The following is an 18,693-nucleotide window of genomic DNA, read 5'->3' as shown; positions in this document are numbered from 1 at the left end:
ATTCTAAACTATTTGGGGAGTGTTACATCGCTAGAGTTAATTAATGACTCACAAATAAAGCTTTGCTTGTCTACTCTTAATGGGTGGATTAACCTGTTATGGAGGCCTGGGTTAATGCGTTTTTTTTTGCCATAAAAAAGTCATTTTAGGTGATACTTGAACAAATAACTTTTTCTTTTAGAAACGATGATATAGAGAGAAACTAAACAAAAGCACCAACAAATATCCAGTGGCATTTTATATTATATTTGCCTTTCAACCAATTTCCATTCTGAATAAGTTACGTTTTTTTCTTCTTCTTTAATGCCGTTCTTGAATTCAAATCAATTCTCGCGCCCTCTGTCCTCTTCCCGCGCGAGTTTCCGGGTTTTCGAGTTGTCCTCCACATGTCCTAGCAACGCTGGCTCCTTGGATACAAACAGGAGGGAGTGCGCTCACTGGAGGACTGTCAACAACAACAATAACAACAACAACATGGAGCCTCGAGATGTAATTTGTCTCAGTTTTACCCCTTTTCTCCTCTGAATGTGTTATTGTGCAGCATATTGTATCGCGGTTTGGTTCGCTTTAACCTGGTTGAATCTGGCTAGCGTTTACCCGACGCTGGCCGTTGGTAATAGCTTGCTAACTGCTAACCGCTTGGCTACGTTGTTAGCTAATGTATCAGCCCGCTAACAGACCTCTCAGACAACGTTACTCAGTTTAATCGACCTTGTCAGACAAAATATTGTGTTTGCATTCTTAGTAGCCAATAGTTGTAGCATGTAGGCTCATTTGCAAAGGGCTATTGTTAAGAAAAGGTTTGCAGATTATAGATACAGTAGTCATGTGTCTCTCCTTAAGCTAACAGCAACCTGTTGCGCTTAGCTAACTTTATTCGGAGCTTCTTAACTATCTGGTATATGATATTTGAGAGAATCTAGGTAAATATAATTGAAAAGGTAACACATTGGCATCTGTTACAATTGCTACAAAGGTGGGTTTTACCGAATTGACTTCCCTTTAGCAGCATTTGATAGCCATTTCAGACATCTGGTAATAATAGGTCTCTTTACTGACAAATCTGACAGTTTAAAGAGGCCAGATGATCTGCAGCCAAACAGGCAGTATAACTGTTCACAAATTCTCAGATAGATTATGGGAATTGCTGTTGTTATCGGAGCCGTGTCAAATAATTGAAAAACACTTGAAGTATTTACGAACGAAAGCGTATTTAAGAAATCCAAATATTTTATATTAAGTCAAATAATATACCTTTAAATCAGAGAATGGTGGGTTGTCTTTTTCCTGAGTTTAAAGGCTGCTGTATTAAATTAAATTGATGTAATTTTCTCCTGAGAATCTTTTCAATTTACACACAGGGTTACTCAGCTTTGTTAAATGGCACAAGAGGCCAGTTTCAGTTATTACTTTGTTGTGACTTGGTTTTACAGAAGGTGACGGCTTCTGCTCGGTTGCCAGCAGATGAAGATACAATTCAGTCTGTTGGACAAACATCCATAAACCAGCCGGGAGCTCAGAGGCAGAGGCAGCCCAGGCTGGACACGGATAGCTGGGAGCTTCAACAGCGATGGCAGCGCTCGTTTGAGCCAGGTATGTCTCGGTAAATACATATTTTCTGTCATATTAAATGTTGAATGGGATAAGGTGATGTAGAACAGTCTGTGTTTCTGGAACTCTGTCTTTTTCCCCCAACTGTCTAAAACAAATTGAGGCATCTACCAACAAATGTTCGGCACTACTTAAATAATAATGAGAATTCAACACATGTGGATCTCATGGTAATAGGAAAGCTGTCAAGTAAAGTAAATGTGTTTATGATGCCTGTGAATAACATTCAGCATTTTCTGTATCATCAGAATTTCAGGACAGCAACCTGTCTCCATCCCTCTCCCTGTTGCCTGCACACTCTGGAGTGGAACAAAACTTCACTGAATATTCTTTATTCCAACAAAGTGACAGTGAATTTGCCCCTTTAAGGTAAACAACAATAGGTTTTGTGGACATAATACTCTACAACATTGTATTTGAATGTTCAGTTATCTAATTGTATTTGTTTACTTTTTAAAGGGCGTTGCCCGACATCTCTGTGGCATCAGAGAGGTTTCACGTTCCTCTCCAGGATCACACCTCTCAAGCCTCCGAGCGCGGCTCCCTGTCCCAGTACCCTTTAGACCAGGCTACCAACCTGTCTGGAGAGGGAGTGAGCAGCTGCTGCTCTCTGTCCCAACACAGCTTATCTCCAGGAGACGAAGGCAGACGAGAGGAAAAAGTGCACCCACCAGCGATTGCAACCACTTACAGAAGGGGAGTACCATCCAGTGATGATTCAGATAGAAGAGAGGAAGACTCAGGGACTCAAACTGACCCTCCAGACACGCCAGTAGGAGAGGCTGCTCAATATGACATATCCTTTCTGAGTAAAGATGTTCCTGCCCAGCATCTTCTAGAGCTCCTTGAGAAAGATATTGGCATGCAAAGCAGTAGTAGTGCTCTTTCCTCTTCCTCTGAGACCTCTGTGAAGGTGGCTTTATCTTTTGCAGAAGATTCTAAAAGCATTCAAGTTTGCAAACCAGGCTTTGAGCAAAGCATGGGTAAAAGAGAAGGTCCTCCAGGTGAAGCTTCTCTTCCCCAGCAGCAGTCCAAACAACCTGACAGAGGCTTATTCCCTGACCAATCACAGACATTGTCATCGGAGGAAAGCAACATAACCATGGGGCTCCGCAGCACTAAACCCGATGACAGCAGTGAAGAGTTACACAGAGAGTTGCTGTCTGAGGTAGAGAGGCGCAGCAGTCGAGAACATGAATTTAAAAACCAACAGCGTAAAAGTTCTACACCACCCGTCATATCTCTCACACCATTTCCCACAGGGGCTTCTGAAGTCAAGCCAAGTGCCATCAGAACTCATGTTGGTGGCCTGCAGTGGACAGGAGCGTTTTCAGCCGGCTTTGAGCGCGGCCACAGAGAACAAGACCTCTGGCTCTCTGGGAACCACACAGGGATTGATGGGTCCTACCTGGGTTTCATTCCACAATCTCAATCCACTCCAGGGGTGTTTAAAGCCCCATCCAAATCCAGTGTCAAGGCTAAATTAGGGCAACTCTCTGCCATAGAATCTAACATAGAGAACTCTTCCCAGTCAAACACAGGGATCTCTCCGCAGCCAGCTGTTCCTGCAACTGATCCCCCTAAAACAACAAATCAGAGCAGAGGGGAAACCACCTCTGCTGAAGTCCAGTCTCTCCCAAGTCTCAACTACATGCAGAAAGTAGACGCCTGGAGGGCAAATCAGAGTTCAGGCAATGCAGCACTGTTTGATAGCTTGGCACTGCAAGGATTTTCCAGCGTCTCTCCTAAACAGAACGCTTACGAAGCAGTATCTGAACCCTTGAATCTCATCCTGAGTCAGCAGGCGGGGAGGTTACAGCCAATTGCTGCCCATCAGGAGGTCACACAGAGCTCCTCCAAGGCTCCCTCTGGCTCCACTTCTCCAAGGAGAGGGGAGGCCGTGGGCAGGGCTCCCAGAGACCAAGATAACTCTGCAACAAGAACTTCTGCATCACCCTTTGGCAGGTCTCAGTCCCACTCCTCTCTAAGCACCATTGTCATGTCGGTGCAGAAAGATCAGCAGAGTAAAAGACCTGCAGTTCAGCCCCCGCCTCGCATCAGCCTCGGTCAGTTCAGCGACGTGTCTCTTGATCACGATTTGACACTCTCAAGTTCCCAAGAAAGTTACACCAGTGGAGTTAAATTAGCAACGTCCATCGGAGCATCTTCTGTTGTCAGTCTGGAGGTTGATAACTACGCTCCGTACTGGACTTCGAAAATGTCTACACCACCACCGATGGCAAGGCAACGAGAGATAGACATCGAACAACGAATTCCGGTGATTATAAAACTAAAAACAATCCTATATCAAGAAACATAGCCCAACATTTTTTTTTTATCAAATTTCACTAAATGTATGCATTTAAAAATATATATTTTAGAAGATTTTGCAGTTGATTTATTGTGAATACAGTTGTATTTAGGCCAGTGGTTCTCAACTGGTGGGTCGCGGACCCGTTTCAAGTGGGTCGCAGATGTTTATTTTTCTTTTCTTTTTCTTCAAAAAAGTCAAACTTTTATTTTGAAGGCCCGATTTTCTAACGCTGTGCATGCAGTCGGCGTTGGACTGGAAGTACCGGAGACCACAAACGGTTTTCAAAACTTCTGTCACGTAGTGATCATCTTCTCAATAAAACGTCTTTGCTGATGTTTTTTCGAGTCTTCTGGCCAATCAGAATCAAGATTGTTGCCGGAAGTCCCCACGGAGAATAACTTAGCGGTAGAACTCTTCTTTATACATCCATGGGTACAACTTCAGATAAAAATGAACACATCATGAAATATGACCCCCGGTCTGATGATTGACAGATCACAGAACAATGGGAGCTATCTACCCTTACCCACAATTTAAAGTAATTCACACAGACTATCTCCTCTTTACTCTTCTCTCTGTGGGGAGCAGCAAGTTCAGCTGTCAAAGTGAAAAACAAACAATGGTATTAAATATTATTAAAATTTATTTTTCTAAAAATCTCCTGGGGGAGAATCCCCCAAGATCCCCCTTCTGGGGTTGGGTTTTCAGCATGTGTGCCTTTTTATGTTATACAGTTCAGCTTTGATTCCATCATCTCAATAAACCTTTTTTAAAAGCATACTTTAGTTCTGTGAAGGGATAGAAGGGATATATGCACTGTACTTCACTTTCATTAATGTCGTATGCTGAAAAGCGTATATATATATTACAGCACGATTTTTTGTTGAATACATTTGAGTGGTTCAAAATTCCGGGACGCGATTTATTGACAAAGAAAAAAGTGGGTCCCGAGGCCGGACCAGTTGAGAACCACTGATTTAGGCCATGTACCACAAACACAAACATGTATATTTGTATTCCTTATCCTGATGTCTTCTGTATTTGTTTTTTCCTTCAGTTGTATCTCCGTAACCTGGGTATTGACCAGTCTCCCTCAACTATTTTAACTCCATTTGCACCAAGAGGGCCAATCAGAGAGCCGGAGTTCTCTCCCACTGATCTCTGTACGATTAAAGGATCTATTGGAACACCAACCAAGAGCCCCTTACCCTCTGAAGGTACCTAAAAAACATACTAACATTAACAACACAAGAGAATCATTTACATTGTGCCCTTAAAATCTTACCAATACCTATTTAAATCAGAATACATCATGTTTAACCTTCGAGTCCACTTTAGCATTGGGCTGGTTGTTAGTTTAAGGAACGTTTTTTCTATAGTGCTCTACCAAGAAGAAAACTATTAAAACATAGATGTAACGGGTATTATTTTTATTTCAAACATAGTCTTCAAGACCATGTTGTCTAGAAAAAGGTTGGTATTTTGTCCTCATGTTGCCGGTTTTTGTATTTTCAGGTGGCAGTCCCCATAAAGGAGAGTTTTCCAGGTGCAGCATTCTGTCAGTGGACTCCAGTATATCCATCCCGTTGAGCCTGGGCAGTCTCGGTGAGAGTGAACGCAGACTGGCTCCCTCCTCCCTGCCGGATGAAGACTCCTACCCTTCCAGCCCGCAACAGCACATGGACAGCAGCTTAACCAGCAGCCAGAACACCATAACACTCGGAGACAGGTACGACTCTGACCTCTCCTTAGCTACCAAGAGTACGGATTCAGACTTGGTGTCTCCCTTGCAAACGAGCCGAAGTTTGGAGCAAAGCGCCGAAGATTCCATGGTTAGCTCTAAAGCCTTGATGGAAATCCGTAAACTCCTCTCTCAGGCGGGGAACATGGTGTCTTCTGGGTCTTCTGTAGAATCCTCTGCCCCCACTGCAGTGCCCCGTTTGCTCTCTGATGATAACATCTTTCTCTCACTGAGGAAGACACCCAGCCCCCTCCAGGACTCTTCCTCCTCAGTTACTGAGGATCCCAGAGCTCGATTCTCCCCGCTGTGGGCCAGGTCTGCATCCGACTCCATGCTGACCTCAGAGAGACTGAGAGAAAACTCTATTGGTCGAGAGACTTCATCGGGGCAGCCCAATTATCCGTCCACACAAGCTCTTACTTCCACAGGTGCGTACAGGAGGCCACAGGATGTTGGTAGAGGTGCAGGATCCCTCGTCCTCTCCCAATCAGCCCGACGTGCAGAGCCGGAGGGCTGCAGCGCTGCCCCCGTCGACAACACCGTCCCACCACAACCACCTTCACCAGCTCTGAGTCTACAGCTCACCTCTACTACTACAGACACAGAGGAGGAAATGCAGGCTTCTCTGGAAGGTCCTATACAGAGCAGCTCCCCCCCGCCTGCTCTGGAGAACAGCGATCAGGGAGTGATGAGCGACGGCAGCAGTGAGAGCTTGCTGGCGGTCAGAGTGGCGCAGTTACTGCAGAATGAGTCTCCGGCCACCATGGTGTCCAGTACAGCCAGCCTCACTGACAATGAGGAGAGCAAAGCTTTGGGTAAGAGGATTCATGCGTTGTTCATCTCCAGAGGGAAAACCTTTCATAGTGGAAAAATCTAAATATATATCCAAATAAACTTTTCGCAATAATACAATCTTACGTAAATATACCGTACTTTTCGGACTATAAAGCGCACCTGCATATAAGCCGCAACAGCTAAATTGTCCGTCTGTCTTGTTCTCGTTCTGTCTCTCGGTTCCACTTTTACTTTGGCGCGCTACCTGTCTCACTCTTTTCCGGCCTCCAGCTTTTCCTGCTGGAGCCCGCCGCTTAAAGGTGGCGGGCGCGGACCGGTCATAGAGCCCATAGCGTTAAAGGTGGTTAATTGTACCTGTAAAATCCATAGATTTAGGAGGTTCCCTAGTGGCCGTTAGCTGTACAACAAAAATGGGGGAAGAAGTCGCGGCTTATAGTCCGAAAAGTACGGTAACCAATCTTCTGCAGACGCATAAAATACTTATTTTTTTGAGTGTATTTTGGAGCTTTGATTATCAATTATATTCGTTATGTCATTTCTTTAAAAAAAAAAATTCACGAAGACACAATCCTAACTTCATATTTGATCATATATTTATATTATTATATATTATTACTTTTTTTACTTGTGTATTTTTCTCCCTTTTTGTGTTCACTGTTTTAAATCATCATCATTAAAGTTGTCTGCCTCATTTCTTCCATCTAAAGCCCTGTGAAACTTGTTTTTTAATTGCTCTATTAATAAAGTGTAATATGATTATAGTAATAGAATGAAATCAATAAATACATGTTTCCATGTTGCAGAGTGGATAAAGCTGAAGATCTCAGGGCAGCAGTGTGAGCCTCTCGTGTTGGATAAAGAAGATAGGAGGCGGATTGAGGAGATCAAGAGAGATCTGCTGTTAAAAAACCCCACGAAGGTAAACCAATGCCGATGATCCCTTTAGCCAGTCGGAACTATTTTTTACTTTAACACTGACTATTTACAATGACAAAGGTTTAGTTCATCACATATTTCCTGTTAAAAAATGTCAACTGTGAAACCTTTTTGTTGTGATGTTGATGTCTGCCTACCATCGCCGTACAGTTCAGGTCACGTGCTTCAGGTAATTGGTGTGTTGCAGGCATGGCGTTTCACAACATGCATGCTTTGGATACCTGCATTTTTCTTTCGTCGCCAGTTAAGACTTTGCTGTGAAAATGTTTATCTTTGGATGTTTGTGGTGGATTCAAATCATCAAGGCTAGGCTTATGAATAATATGTTTTCTATGTCTTTATATCTATTTTTCATATATTCTCAAAAACATCATAACGGTTTGATTGAACCCCTTTGTGTGATCATTACCAGGGTCTTCATTTCAGCCTCAGAATGTCTTGATGAGACCAAAGCAGAAAGAACAAATATAAGGGACAATTTTGACTGGATGTTCACAATGTAATCTTTTGCAATATCTCACATAGAACAAGCCGTAATACATTGAGTATCTATTTGTTGTCCGCCCCTAGAGTTACTTCTCAGGATACAGTCTAGGATCCTGCTTCATCTCACAGTTTGACAGACTGTTCTTCTTCTCCTTCCAGAGTCAGGGCAGCACAGACACAGAGAGCAGTGCAGCGTCCAGTATTCAAGTGTTCAGGGAGCCGGATCCACTTCAGAAAGCAGCCACACTCCCTCCACCAGGTGTTGCTAACAAACAGCTGCTGCCGGGCCTCCACACAGACCTCTCTTACTCCAGCTTGCCGCTTCAAAGCCTCCTCCGCCCAGATCTAGAAGCTCAGATAAATGCGATCGCTGCCAAAGAAGGAGTAACTCTACCTAGGAAAAGCCCTCAAGCCCTCACCTCCATCACCATCGCCACACGTAGACGCTCCACCTCTCTCTCTCCCTCCACGTCGCCTGCACCTCCTCTCAGTCCAGCACCAGGGCTGCTCCACCTGGCTGAGCTCTCCACAGGAGCAGTCCCATTTCCCAAAGCTAACATTCAGCTCCCTCCGATGGATAAGGAAGATAAGTCGACAGCATTGGTGTTTGATACGAGCAATAACCTAACATCTCGGTCAGTGCCAGCGAATCGGAAGAGGGAAGACGCTGTAGGAGGCCAGTTTGAAGAACCTCCCCCACCCTCACGGGGTATAAGTCAAGAGGATGCCAAAGAGGGGAACACACAGGGTGTCAGGCAGGATGAAGAACTATCCGTCCAGATCAGCCCTGCTCCTGATGTTGATCAGGAACATGAACATGCCCCAGGTTCATCCACGTCTGAGTCTCGAGACAGGACCGGTCACGTCTCACATGTCCATCTCACTCTGTCCCCCAAAGCCAAAGATGTCCGCTCCAGTCACACTGACGCTGTTGTGAAGCTGCCTCAGAAAGAGTTTGTTCCCCTCAGACCCTCCTCATCTGCTGCCAGCAGTCCCGATGTGGGTCTGTGCAGTCCTCCAGAGTGGTACGACACACAGCGAGGGCCAGAGAGAGCCGACACCTCCACCCTGTTTACAACCTCTGTGCCTCAGGGAGGGAAGGCCTCCACATCCACACAATCCTTCGCACCAAGAAGCGTTGTGTCGCAGAGAGCTTTGCCCACTGTATCGCCAGGTAGGCTTGTTGTAACATATATGTATTAGATGAGAGTAACACCTACTTCACTTCCGGGCGAAAATTACGGCCCCGCCCACTTTTGGGGGAAAACAACGCTGTCATTTGAACGGCGGTCAATACAAATTCTGAAGTTTTTGCCAATCCGATCAGAAATGTAAGAAAACCGTGGATGTGTGGATCTTCAAAGAGCCCGGTCACGAAGGCCAGTCAGGCAAATATTACATTAAATCATTTGAAATCGACGATCGGTCTCGATATATGGTTAAATTAAAATCAGTAGGCGAGGCCTTAATTTCGCCAGCTGTTACTCTCATGAGCGAGGCGGAAAATAATAGTTTTATCAGCCAAAAAGCTGCTGTGTCGTTTATTGCTCCTCAAACATTAGAACAAATCCAGAGTTCAGTGTTTCTCGACTTCCTCTAAGAACAAAGGACAGTAAAAGAAGAGCTCTGTGGCTTCAGGCTCGATCGCCGTTCAAATGACAGCGTTGGTTTCCCCCAAAGGTGGGCGGGCCGTAAAGTGACTTATATGTTACTTTCATCTATGGACATCAATCGCCAACTGCTATGTTTAACCATATATCGAGCCCGATCGTCGATTTCAAATGATTTAATGTAATGTTTGCCTGACTGGCCATCGTGACCAGGCTCTTTGAAGATCCACAAATCCACGGTTTGCTTCCATTTTTGATCGGATTGGCAAAAACTTCAGAATTTGTAATGACCGCCTTTCAAGTGACAGCTTTGTTTTCCCCCAAAAGTGGGCGGAGCCGTATTTTTTTCCCGGAAGTGACGTATGTGTTACACTCATGTTTATGCTAATTGTAATTTCTTCCTGTTCTTCTTTTGCGCTTGTGAAATTTGGGACCGCATTAAGTGCATGAACCTAAATACCATTTATTCTGCATGTGTTTTTCGTATTTCACACAAATACACAAAGCCTTGCCGCCCTACCATTTGATAAAGACTGACTTTATGTTATTTATTGCTCTTTAGCCAAGTAATTCAATAGCTTTACAGAACAATACCTCACTCTTCACTCTGCTGTTTATCCAACGATAAATGAGGAAAAAGTTCTAAACTAGAAGATGGATGAAAACATATTGACCGACTTGAGAAATAATTGTATATTTATGGATTTATTCTGAATGATCTGTAGCCGGTAACGATGATTGTATTTTCCTTCTCCCTTTACAGCCGTGCCTGTGCTGTTGCCGTACAAACCTCGTGGCAGTGAGGAGCTGTTCTACATCCCGCAGACCGAAGCTGACGTCTCCTCCATCGAACCCTCTGAAACCACCATGGAGAGCTCCCACACAGGTACGCTCATCATTTAGCAGCTTAGTTCACATTTAAACACCATGTTCAGTGCATGGAAACCATTCACTTCAAAGATTCTAAATCACTTTCTATGTCCACCAATTTAATTGTTGGTAATTTGTGGACCATTCCTCTTTCTAAAGTGAACCCTGGATTAGGCACTTTAGGGTTACCAAAGCAAATGCATTAGGAATGTTGTAAAATACTAAAAGAGATCTAATGGATAATACAATAGCACAAACCAGTGGACCACAAGCACATGAGAAATACTAGGGATGCTATCGGCCGATACCGATCCGATCGAGTGGGCGGGGCCTATGGGGATCTTCCATTTAAAGTGATGTTTTAAACTCAGTTAATGCTCATTCACTGGCGCTTCCACAAACAACAACCAACTTAATTATTACATTCAAATGAAGTACATTATTCAAGTTTACATTCACTTTGGAGAATAACACGGGGGAACCTCTCTCCCGCTCTCTCTCTCCTGACAGCCCGTCAGTATCTCATGCAGCTCACTGATCCAGTAATGAGTGACCCGACAGAGAAGAATAAACATATGTATAACTAGTTTAGCTTGTTCAGAGGTAGATACAATAGCTAAGTGTGTTAGGTCTAACTCTTGTGTGTTTCGCTCCGCTCACCGGTCCGTCACAGCGGGCGGAGCTGCAGGATTTCTGCTCAGACACGTTGCCGCTATTTTACTGTCTTTTTCGGACACCTTAAAATACTGCCAGACCGGTGAAGCCATTTTGGCGAGCTTGTTTTGCCGTCATGTGATCGGCTCTCCCGATCGGCATTTATAGAGAGCACCGATCGATCGGCAGAGAGTGAATATCAGCCGATCGATCGGAGCATCCCTAATAAATACATTTACCAAAGAGGACTGAAGACAGCTTTTGCATCTCACAACTGACTTCAACATAATACTGACTTCAAATAATGAAGGAATGTATTAAATTCAGAGGGTTTACATTTTGCACTGAAGGAGGTGCTCACATGGTGCCTGTATGGGGAGCAGCTGCTCCATTGTAACCTACACCAGGCAGAGCATTGATTATTCATGTTCAGGGGCTGAGTGAGACAAAGGCCGAGCGGGGCGCCAGCAGAGAGACCGAGGGAGAGGGCGCTGAACACGCCTTATCCACCACTTCTGTTCAATACTGGCTGGAAACAAGGATGTTGGTCATTTCTCATGCAGCGATGTCTATGTGATGAATCAGTGCCTTTCACTTTCACCTTTAACAAAACATTTTTAAATTCTGACCAGGCTCAGACGACGCTGTGCCCCCCCGCTTCAGCAGTGACGTCCTCGGACGCAGAGACGCTGGAGTGGAGCGAGGAGTTCCCATCAGACACTCAGAGGGGATCTACAGCCGGAGGCCGAAGCCAGGAGGCGTCAAGATGCAGGAGCTCAGACACCGAGGTGAGCTGAGCACAAACATGCACACATTGAGTTGTATTGTGTAACCGCTTGCCGTCTGTCCATCATCTACTAACTAACTACAAATCAACAAAGTGTTTATGTACTAACTGTGTTTGGCAATGCAGACAAAAAACCTTTTTGAAAAGTGTTGAGAAATGTAGTGAGCAAGAATTTGCTATATATTAGGATGCATCCAGAAAACATTATAGCTCCTTTTACTTTTTACAAACCTAAAGATAAAACTAACATTTATTATAACAATTTATCAAATTTGCTTTTTTTACAGCTTTGTTTTGACTGTTTGTTTGTACACTGAGGATACATACATGTATTGTTTGTAGTGTATTTCCCTAATGCGTCATCTCTCTCTCTTCTCAGGTGTATCAGCTAATGGACCTTCACAAACAAGGGAGACTCAAACTCCGAAGCCGTCTCCCCAGGCAACAGCAGCAGCAGCTGCCCCCCCCAGGCTGAGAGACCAGGGGACGAGCCCCCTGCAGTTCCCCAGTTGCGCTCAGCCGGAGCAGAACCGTGTGAGATTTCAGCCTGATGTTGTGGACGTGGACTCCGACACGGCGCTCCATCACCTCACCACCAGCTCTGTCCCTCAGAGAGGAGGGGAGGGCGCCCCGGAGAGGAGGGACTCTCACCTCCGCCCCCCCGCTGCCCCGCAGAGCAGCAGCACTCTGGACCAGCTGTGGGAGAGTTTCTGTGACCGCTGGAGCCCGGAGGAGTCCCGACCGATCAGCGAGAGAGAGGCTTCGCTGCTGCAGCGCCTCGAACGCCTGTCCCGTCTCATCCACAGCACGAGGGGGAACAACATGTCAGGACTGCAGGACGGAGAGCAAGGAAGAAGCAGAGAAGATGCTTCAGGGAAAGAAAGAACAAAGGACGTCGGAGTAGGTAGTGAGCTCAGAGGAGGCAGAAAGGTTGAAGGTGAACCTCCAGTCCTCCGTCAGGCCTGGACACAGAGTCTGCAGGTGGAGGACACTTCTGTTCCTGCAGAGGAGGACTCCTTCACCTGCAGCTCCTCCCAGAGTCCCCACCTGTGTCCTGCCGACAGAGACGAGTCAGAGGCGCTGTCCTCCATGTCCGGCTCAGGCTCCATGTCCACTGTGGACACGGCGCGGCTGGTCCGGGCCTTCGGGGCACACCGAGTCCAAAGCCTGAAGACGAGCTCCGGCCTCAGGAGACTGTACAGCGCCATCGACAAGCAGAAAGAAGGGAGGGAGCCGAGGAGAGGGGGGGGCAGAGAGCCGCCTCACATCACCACGCTGTCAGAGACCACCGGCACCGACGAGTCCACAGTAAGGGCATATAGTAGGGCTCATTTAATGACAGATGTATAAGAATACATGTTTATACATCGAGAGCTTTGTTTGGTTGTCACCATTCGATTGGATCTCATTTGTAACTGCATTGGTCTTCAGGTTGCTCCTGATTCTGCGTCTTCCACCAGCACGTACACCCTGCCCTCCCCCCGCGGCCCCTCCAGGACCCTGGCAGCCAAGAAGGCTGTTAGAGTCGTGAGCAGAGGCATCCAGACAGGTCAGTGCAGCAAGAGGCTTTTCTACACTTGTTTTGTATATCACCGGTCACCGGCTTGAGCTTCAATATCAGGATACATGTATTTATCATTCAGTATTTTCCCAACAGTGTGTCTTCAAACCACTCAGGACAGCCCTAACTCTCTTTCCTCAGGTGACCTAGAGATAGTCAGCAATGGGACTCCACGACACACCAGAGATGTTGGAACCACTTTCCCTTCCCCTGGTGAAGCCCGAACATCTTCCTCATCCAGCTTAGATAGAGGAGGAGGAGGTGGGAGGAGTCAGGGATCACAAAAACAGAGGAAGAGCAAGAGAAGCCCGCCGAAGAGCTACCCCGAAGGTAGGAATGTCTGTTTACGTGTGTTTAGTGAAGAAATGTGCAGCGACATGGTCTTTAATAGGCGCTTTCACACCGCAGTACTTTTCCCACGAAGGTTCATGAGAACTCTTTAGTTCTCATGAACTAAGTACAGATCGCGTTCACATCAGAAAAAGTCCCTGGGGGTGGGTTAGGCAAATGAAGCCGCTGACGTCACTTCTTCTTCTTCTGCTTTGGGTTTACTGGCAGGCCGCAAACCACTTCACGGCGTATACTGCCACCCAAAGTCCCCGGCCGGAAGTCCCCGGAGTTGGGGACTGGCTTCAGTAGAAGCTGCTGGGAGTCCCAGCAGCTTCTACTGAAGCCCTCCGAGTAAATCGCCAGAACGCCGACACCTCCTCATCTCCACCGCTCCCATGTTTTATTTTGTGTTGCCATAAGTTAGTCTCTCTGCGTTTCTGCGCTGGGCTAATGCTAATGCTAATGCTAGGATAATAAAATGGCAGCTTCACAAAACTTATTGGGAGTTTTACGGGGCGTGGTTTGCAATCCGCCCAGCCAATCAGACATAGGAACCTTTTTCCCCCACGAAAGTACCTGCTCTCTAGCATAACTAATTTGAGTTCCGGCTCATTTCGGAACTATATCAGAACTAAAATGGGAAAAGTACTGCGGTTTGAACGCGCCTATAGCAACATATAAACTGAGAGCAGTATTGAATACTCGACAAAGCTGTGTAATAAATAGTTCTATGCCTGAATACAATGGAATCCTTGTATTGATTTGGATGGTTTGAATCACCTGTGCCCTCTGCAGGTGTCTCGTGGTTCATCGCTGCTGAGGACCTGAGGTCAGAGGGGAGGAAGGAGAACCGACCAGAGGAGGAGGAGACGAGCAGGCAGAGCAGCGCCTGGTTTGAACCGCACAGCAAAATGCATCCATGGAGAGAACCGCTGCGACAGAGACAAATCCACGAGGAGGGAAACAGACATCATGCTGAACACGACTTAGAGCGTAGAACCAAAACAATATCCTCTGGTCTGGCACGCATCTCTCTCCAGGTTGGTATAACAAGACTTTAGACTTTTCAAGAGCTTTTAGCCAAAGACATTATAAACTTGAGGAACAAATATAATTGCGTTAGAACCTCAAGGGAGAAATGGTGCAGCGCCAAAGAGAGGAGTCGGCCCCTTTTGTGATTTAAAGCATTAATGTTCGTCTTACAGGAAGCTCTGGAGATGCGGCGTCCGGACTTCATCTCTCAGTCCAGGCGGAGGGTGAAGTGTCTGGCTCTGCAGGCGGAGGACAGGAAGCGACAGGAAGTCTTCATCAGAGAGAGAGACGATGTCTTCAGCTGGACCGGAGGCAGAGGGAGGCTGCTGAGGCCCAAAGGTACTCCACAAATAATCTATTCTTAGTGTACTTAACTCCAGTATTGCTCGTTTTGAGTTTGAAATCTAAATATGTGTATCTATCCAGAGCATATTTAATATAACATCATTGTTCCAAAAGTACTTTCTTTAGTTACAGTTGTTTAAGTTTCTACACGTGATTTTAAAATGGATCTTTCTGTTGTCCAGGCGCCGCTCTGCTCAGGAGAGCCGTTCCCAGGAAGGAGATGATTCAGAGATCCAAACAGTAAGATCTTTTGAAATAAAATAGAAATTATGTAGGATTCATTATTCTTTCAACAAATAGTATCAATACTTTCCAATACTTTAGAATCAATACTAAGGACAAGAAGAAAATGGCCACAACTATCAAGATATTTTTCCAGTTTATACCACATACAAATATTTAAACATGTTACTCGTGTCTTTAAGATTGCTTAAACGTTCTTCTATAGTCTGCAGCGGTCAGACTACACAACCAGCACAGCCCCCCCCCCACAACAAAAACTAACATTGCTTTTTATTTAAATTAAATGCATAATATTTCACATCAAAAGAAACAAGTGTTTTAACAAATCGTATTAAATAATCTGATGACAGAACTGTAAACAGAATAGCTGAAACTAAATAAATAACTCAGTTTCCTCTAATCATTAACCCATGTTTGAGTTAACTCCGTGTGTTGCTGCTAGCATACAGAACACCTGACGTGAAAACGGTACTCGTGGACGGGGCTACAGAGCTGCTGGAAAGACAGTCAAACCCGGTGCATTCCTCCGTCTGGATGTGGAGCACTTTTGATAAATGTTTAGACAAATTGCTCGTGTTACCGCCCTTACATGCTAAACTCTGATTGCACTTTTGGTAACGAGCATTTTCCACCTGGAGACGGGTAACATTTAACCACACCTCAGAGCGCTTAGTTCTCTCCGCCATCTCCTGTGTGTGTGTGTGTGTGTGTGTGTGTGTGTGTGTGTGTGTGTGTGTGTGTGTGTGTGTGTGTGTGTGTGTGTGTGTGTGTGTGTGTGTGTGTGTGTGTGTGTGTGTGTGTGTGTGTGTGTGTGTGTGTGTGTGTGTGTGTGTGTGTGTGTGTGTGTGTGTGTGTGTGTGTGTGTGGGTGTGTGTGTGTGTGTGTGTGTGTGTGTGTGTGTGTGTGTGTGTGTGTGTGTGTGTGTGTGTAAACTGCCCCCCCCCCTCCCCTCCCAAGCAGGCGGGGGAGAGAGATCTCTCGTCTGGATTGGAAAGATCAAAAATACTAAAAATAACCGCATGTTTGCGTATTAGAAACGGAGTTGGCGAAACTAAGACTGCAATATAATGTTTGTGTAGCAATAATACATATGATATATCTTTTGTACATGTCTCCAGTACCGATAAAAAGACCGATAACGTCGGAGCTTAACGGTACCACGGTCTTTAATAATTCAGCCCCGGGGCCCGTTTAATACCGGGGCCCGGTACCCATCCCTAATCATAACTAGGGTTGCAAAGGGGCGGAAAGTTTCCATGGAAAGTTAAGCTGGGGAATTTTGGAAATATTCGATGCATCGACATTTAAACAGAAAAAATAAAATAAAAATGTTTTAAATTGTTTTATTGAACAATTAGTTTCATTGAAGAACGAAAACAGGACTGTTGAGTTAAATGTTACTCATCCCCCCCAACCCCACTCCCCACAAAGTCCCATTCAAAATGCACATCTTCCTTCAAGCACTCCTCTGCATTTTTGCTAAACCCTTTCAGTCAACGGGCTCTTCCTGGGCCTCATCAACATCCAAACCTCGAGTCTTCCTCTTCAGTGTCACTGTCCGGCCTGGTTGAGGATGGCTCTGTGTCCGGCTCAGAGAGTCTTAGGTTTGCCGAATGCCAACCAGTTTTTCCACTCTCACATGTGTGAGCCTTTGTGTGGTCTCAATAGCCATGCAGTAAGCAGTGTGCTATGGCATGGATATTCAAGTGTACTTGAATGGCATCTGTTTGTTTTAGTCAAGATTATGCTAAAATATACTTTCCCCAAGTTCCTTATGAAGAGCCAACCTTCAAATTTGAAAATTCCCATTAATTCCCGTGGAAAGTTTCCATCTTTGAAAATTCCCGGAATTTTGCAATCCTAATCATAACTTAGTTTTTTATAAAATGTATGTCGCATATTTAACATTAAGCTGTCAGTGGCTCTTTTTCCTGCTGTAACTACGCACATTTCCCCTCCGTGGGACTAATAAAGGGATTCTGATTCTTAAGTGTTCACAAATCCAGTTAGTTTTTTATTGGGCTTCTATAACTTAAAGTCCTGTCACCGTGTCTTTTCAGGATTTATGAGTCGCTCCCGGAGGTGCAGAGGATGAGAGAGGAGGAGAGGAGACGAGTGGAGTATCGATCGTACCGTCTGAACGCTCAGTTCTTCAACAAGGTGAAACACAAACTGCTGACACGTTTACTTTAACAGATGGTTTTATATACAAGTGGCTGCCAGACGTGCTGACCAGCAGAAATACATCTTGTGAGCTGTTTTGGGTCAAACCTTGTATTTGTTAGTAATAGTCAACCCTTGGATGCACAAGTGGGTCTTTTTTTACCTGGTGAAGTATCTTTGTAATTAAAAATGTGTATAATTTCATATTCCAGCTATTCCTCAAAAAACATGTTTTGGATATCATGCCATTCAAATGTTGTATTTACATTTTAAGAAATTGTAGTTTTTGTATTTCTACCCCAAGCTTCCATAAGTGGGTCAAAGATGCTGTTGGGAATACATTCACTGTAGACCACACAGACGACATCACAAGGGACAGCTCTCAGGAAGATTATTTCACACAGCAAGATCTGATACCTGTCAGTATAATAATATTAATAATAATAATACATTATAATTTTATAGGGCTTTTCAAGGACTCAAAATCGCTTTACAATATAAGAGGTTAGGGTGGGGGGTATAGGACTATCAAACTTGATCAACCGGCATGGATTGATGGGGGGGGGGGGGGGCTATGAGTAGACAAGAGGAGAAGAGATGAGTTTTGAAAAGGGACTGGAATACCGTGAGGGTCTCAGAATAGCGGAGATCTTTGCACCGATATGCTCAAAACGTTTTTTTTCTAAATGTAAAAAAAATGTCTACAATTATAAATAGTGAAAAATTAAATCTAAAATATTTCTAGTGTGAACCAAAATATTATACAAGTGCATAAAAACACATTATTCTAATACGGGACCTTTTCGACCCACTTATGGAAGAGTGTAGGGTCCAGGCACTCGTGCATCTAAGGGTTAAATTAAGTCATATCTTTGTTTGTCTTTCAGAGAATCACTAACCATGTCCTGGGCAGAAGAACAGCGTGGCGGTGATCAAACGCCTTTTTACTGTAGATAAAATCAGTGATATGAACTTTTTTCACAATTTTGTGACTACTAACTTTTATATTTATTTGAGATCACATTTTATAGCTGACATTTGAAAGATTATGTACAAAAAAGTAAGGAAATATTTTAACTTTTTCCTACTTTACAAACCAGTGATATGTCTTAATTGGATCACATTTTAAAGTGTGTTTGTTGCAACAAAAATAAACCAGATTATTTAAAACTCCCAGGATTCCTTGTTTTGATTGAAGTGAAGGATGACAAAGGT

At 44.7% G+C, this 18,693-nt stretch overlaps 1 protein-coding gene across 1 annotated transcript; it reads left to right on the top strand.

Moving 5' to 3' along the window:
• Positions 1-398: 398 nt before the first annotated feature.
• Positions 399-18,646, top strand: alms1 (ALMS1 centrosome and basal body associated protein). Its single transcript, XM_034111623.2, has 18 exons — positions 399-489; positions 1,434-1,593; positions 1,860-1,980; positions 2,071-3,889; positions 4,983-5,142; positions 5,441-6,481; positions 7,265-7,380; positions 8,043-9,057; positions 10,257-10,379; positions 11,650-11,805; positions 12,184-13,112; positions 13,236-13,353; positions 13,507-13,695; positions 14,491-14,735; positions 14,901-15,066; positions 15,255-15,312; positions 17,376-17,475; positions 18,366-18,646. Exons 1-18 carry the CDS (start codon positions 475-477, stop codon positions 18,408-18,410), a joined length of 6,576 nt encoding a protein of 2,191 aa, XP_033967514.1. The 5' UTR covers positions 399-474; the 3' UTR covers positions 18,411-18,646.
• The last annotated feature ends 47 nt before the right edge of the window (positions 18,647-18,693 follow it).

Source organism: Pseudochaenichthys georgianus, chromosome 22, assembly GCF_902827115.2.
Source record: "Pseudochaenichthys georgianus chromosome 22, fPseGeo1.2, whole genome shotgun sequence".
Lineage (NCBI taxonomy): Eukaryota > Metazoa > Chordata > Actinopteri > Perciformes > Channichthyidae > Pseudochaenichthys > Pseudochaenichthys georgianus.
The sequence above is the reverse complement of the archived record's forward strand: the minus strand, read 5'-3'. Positions and strand labels throughout refer to the sequence as shown.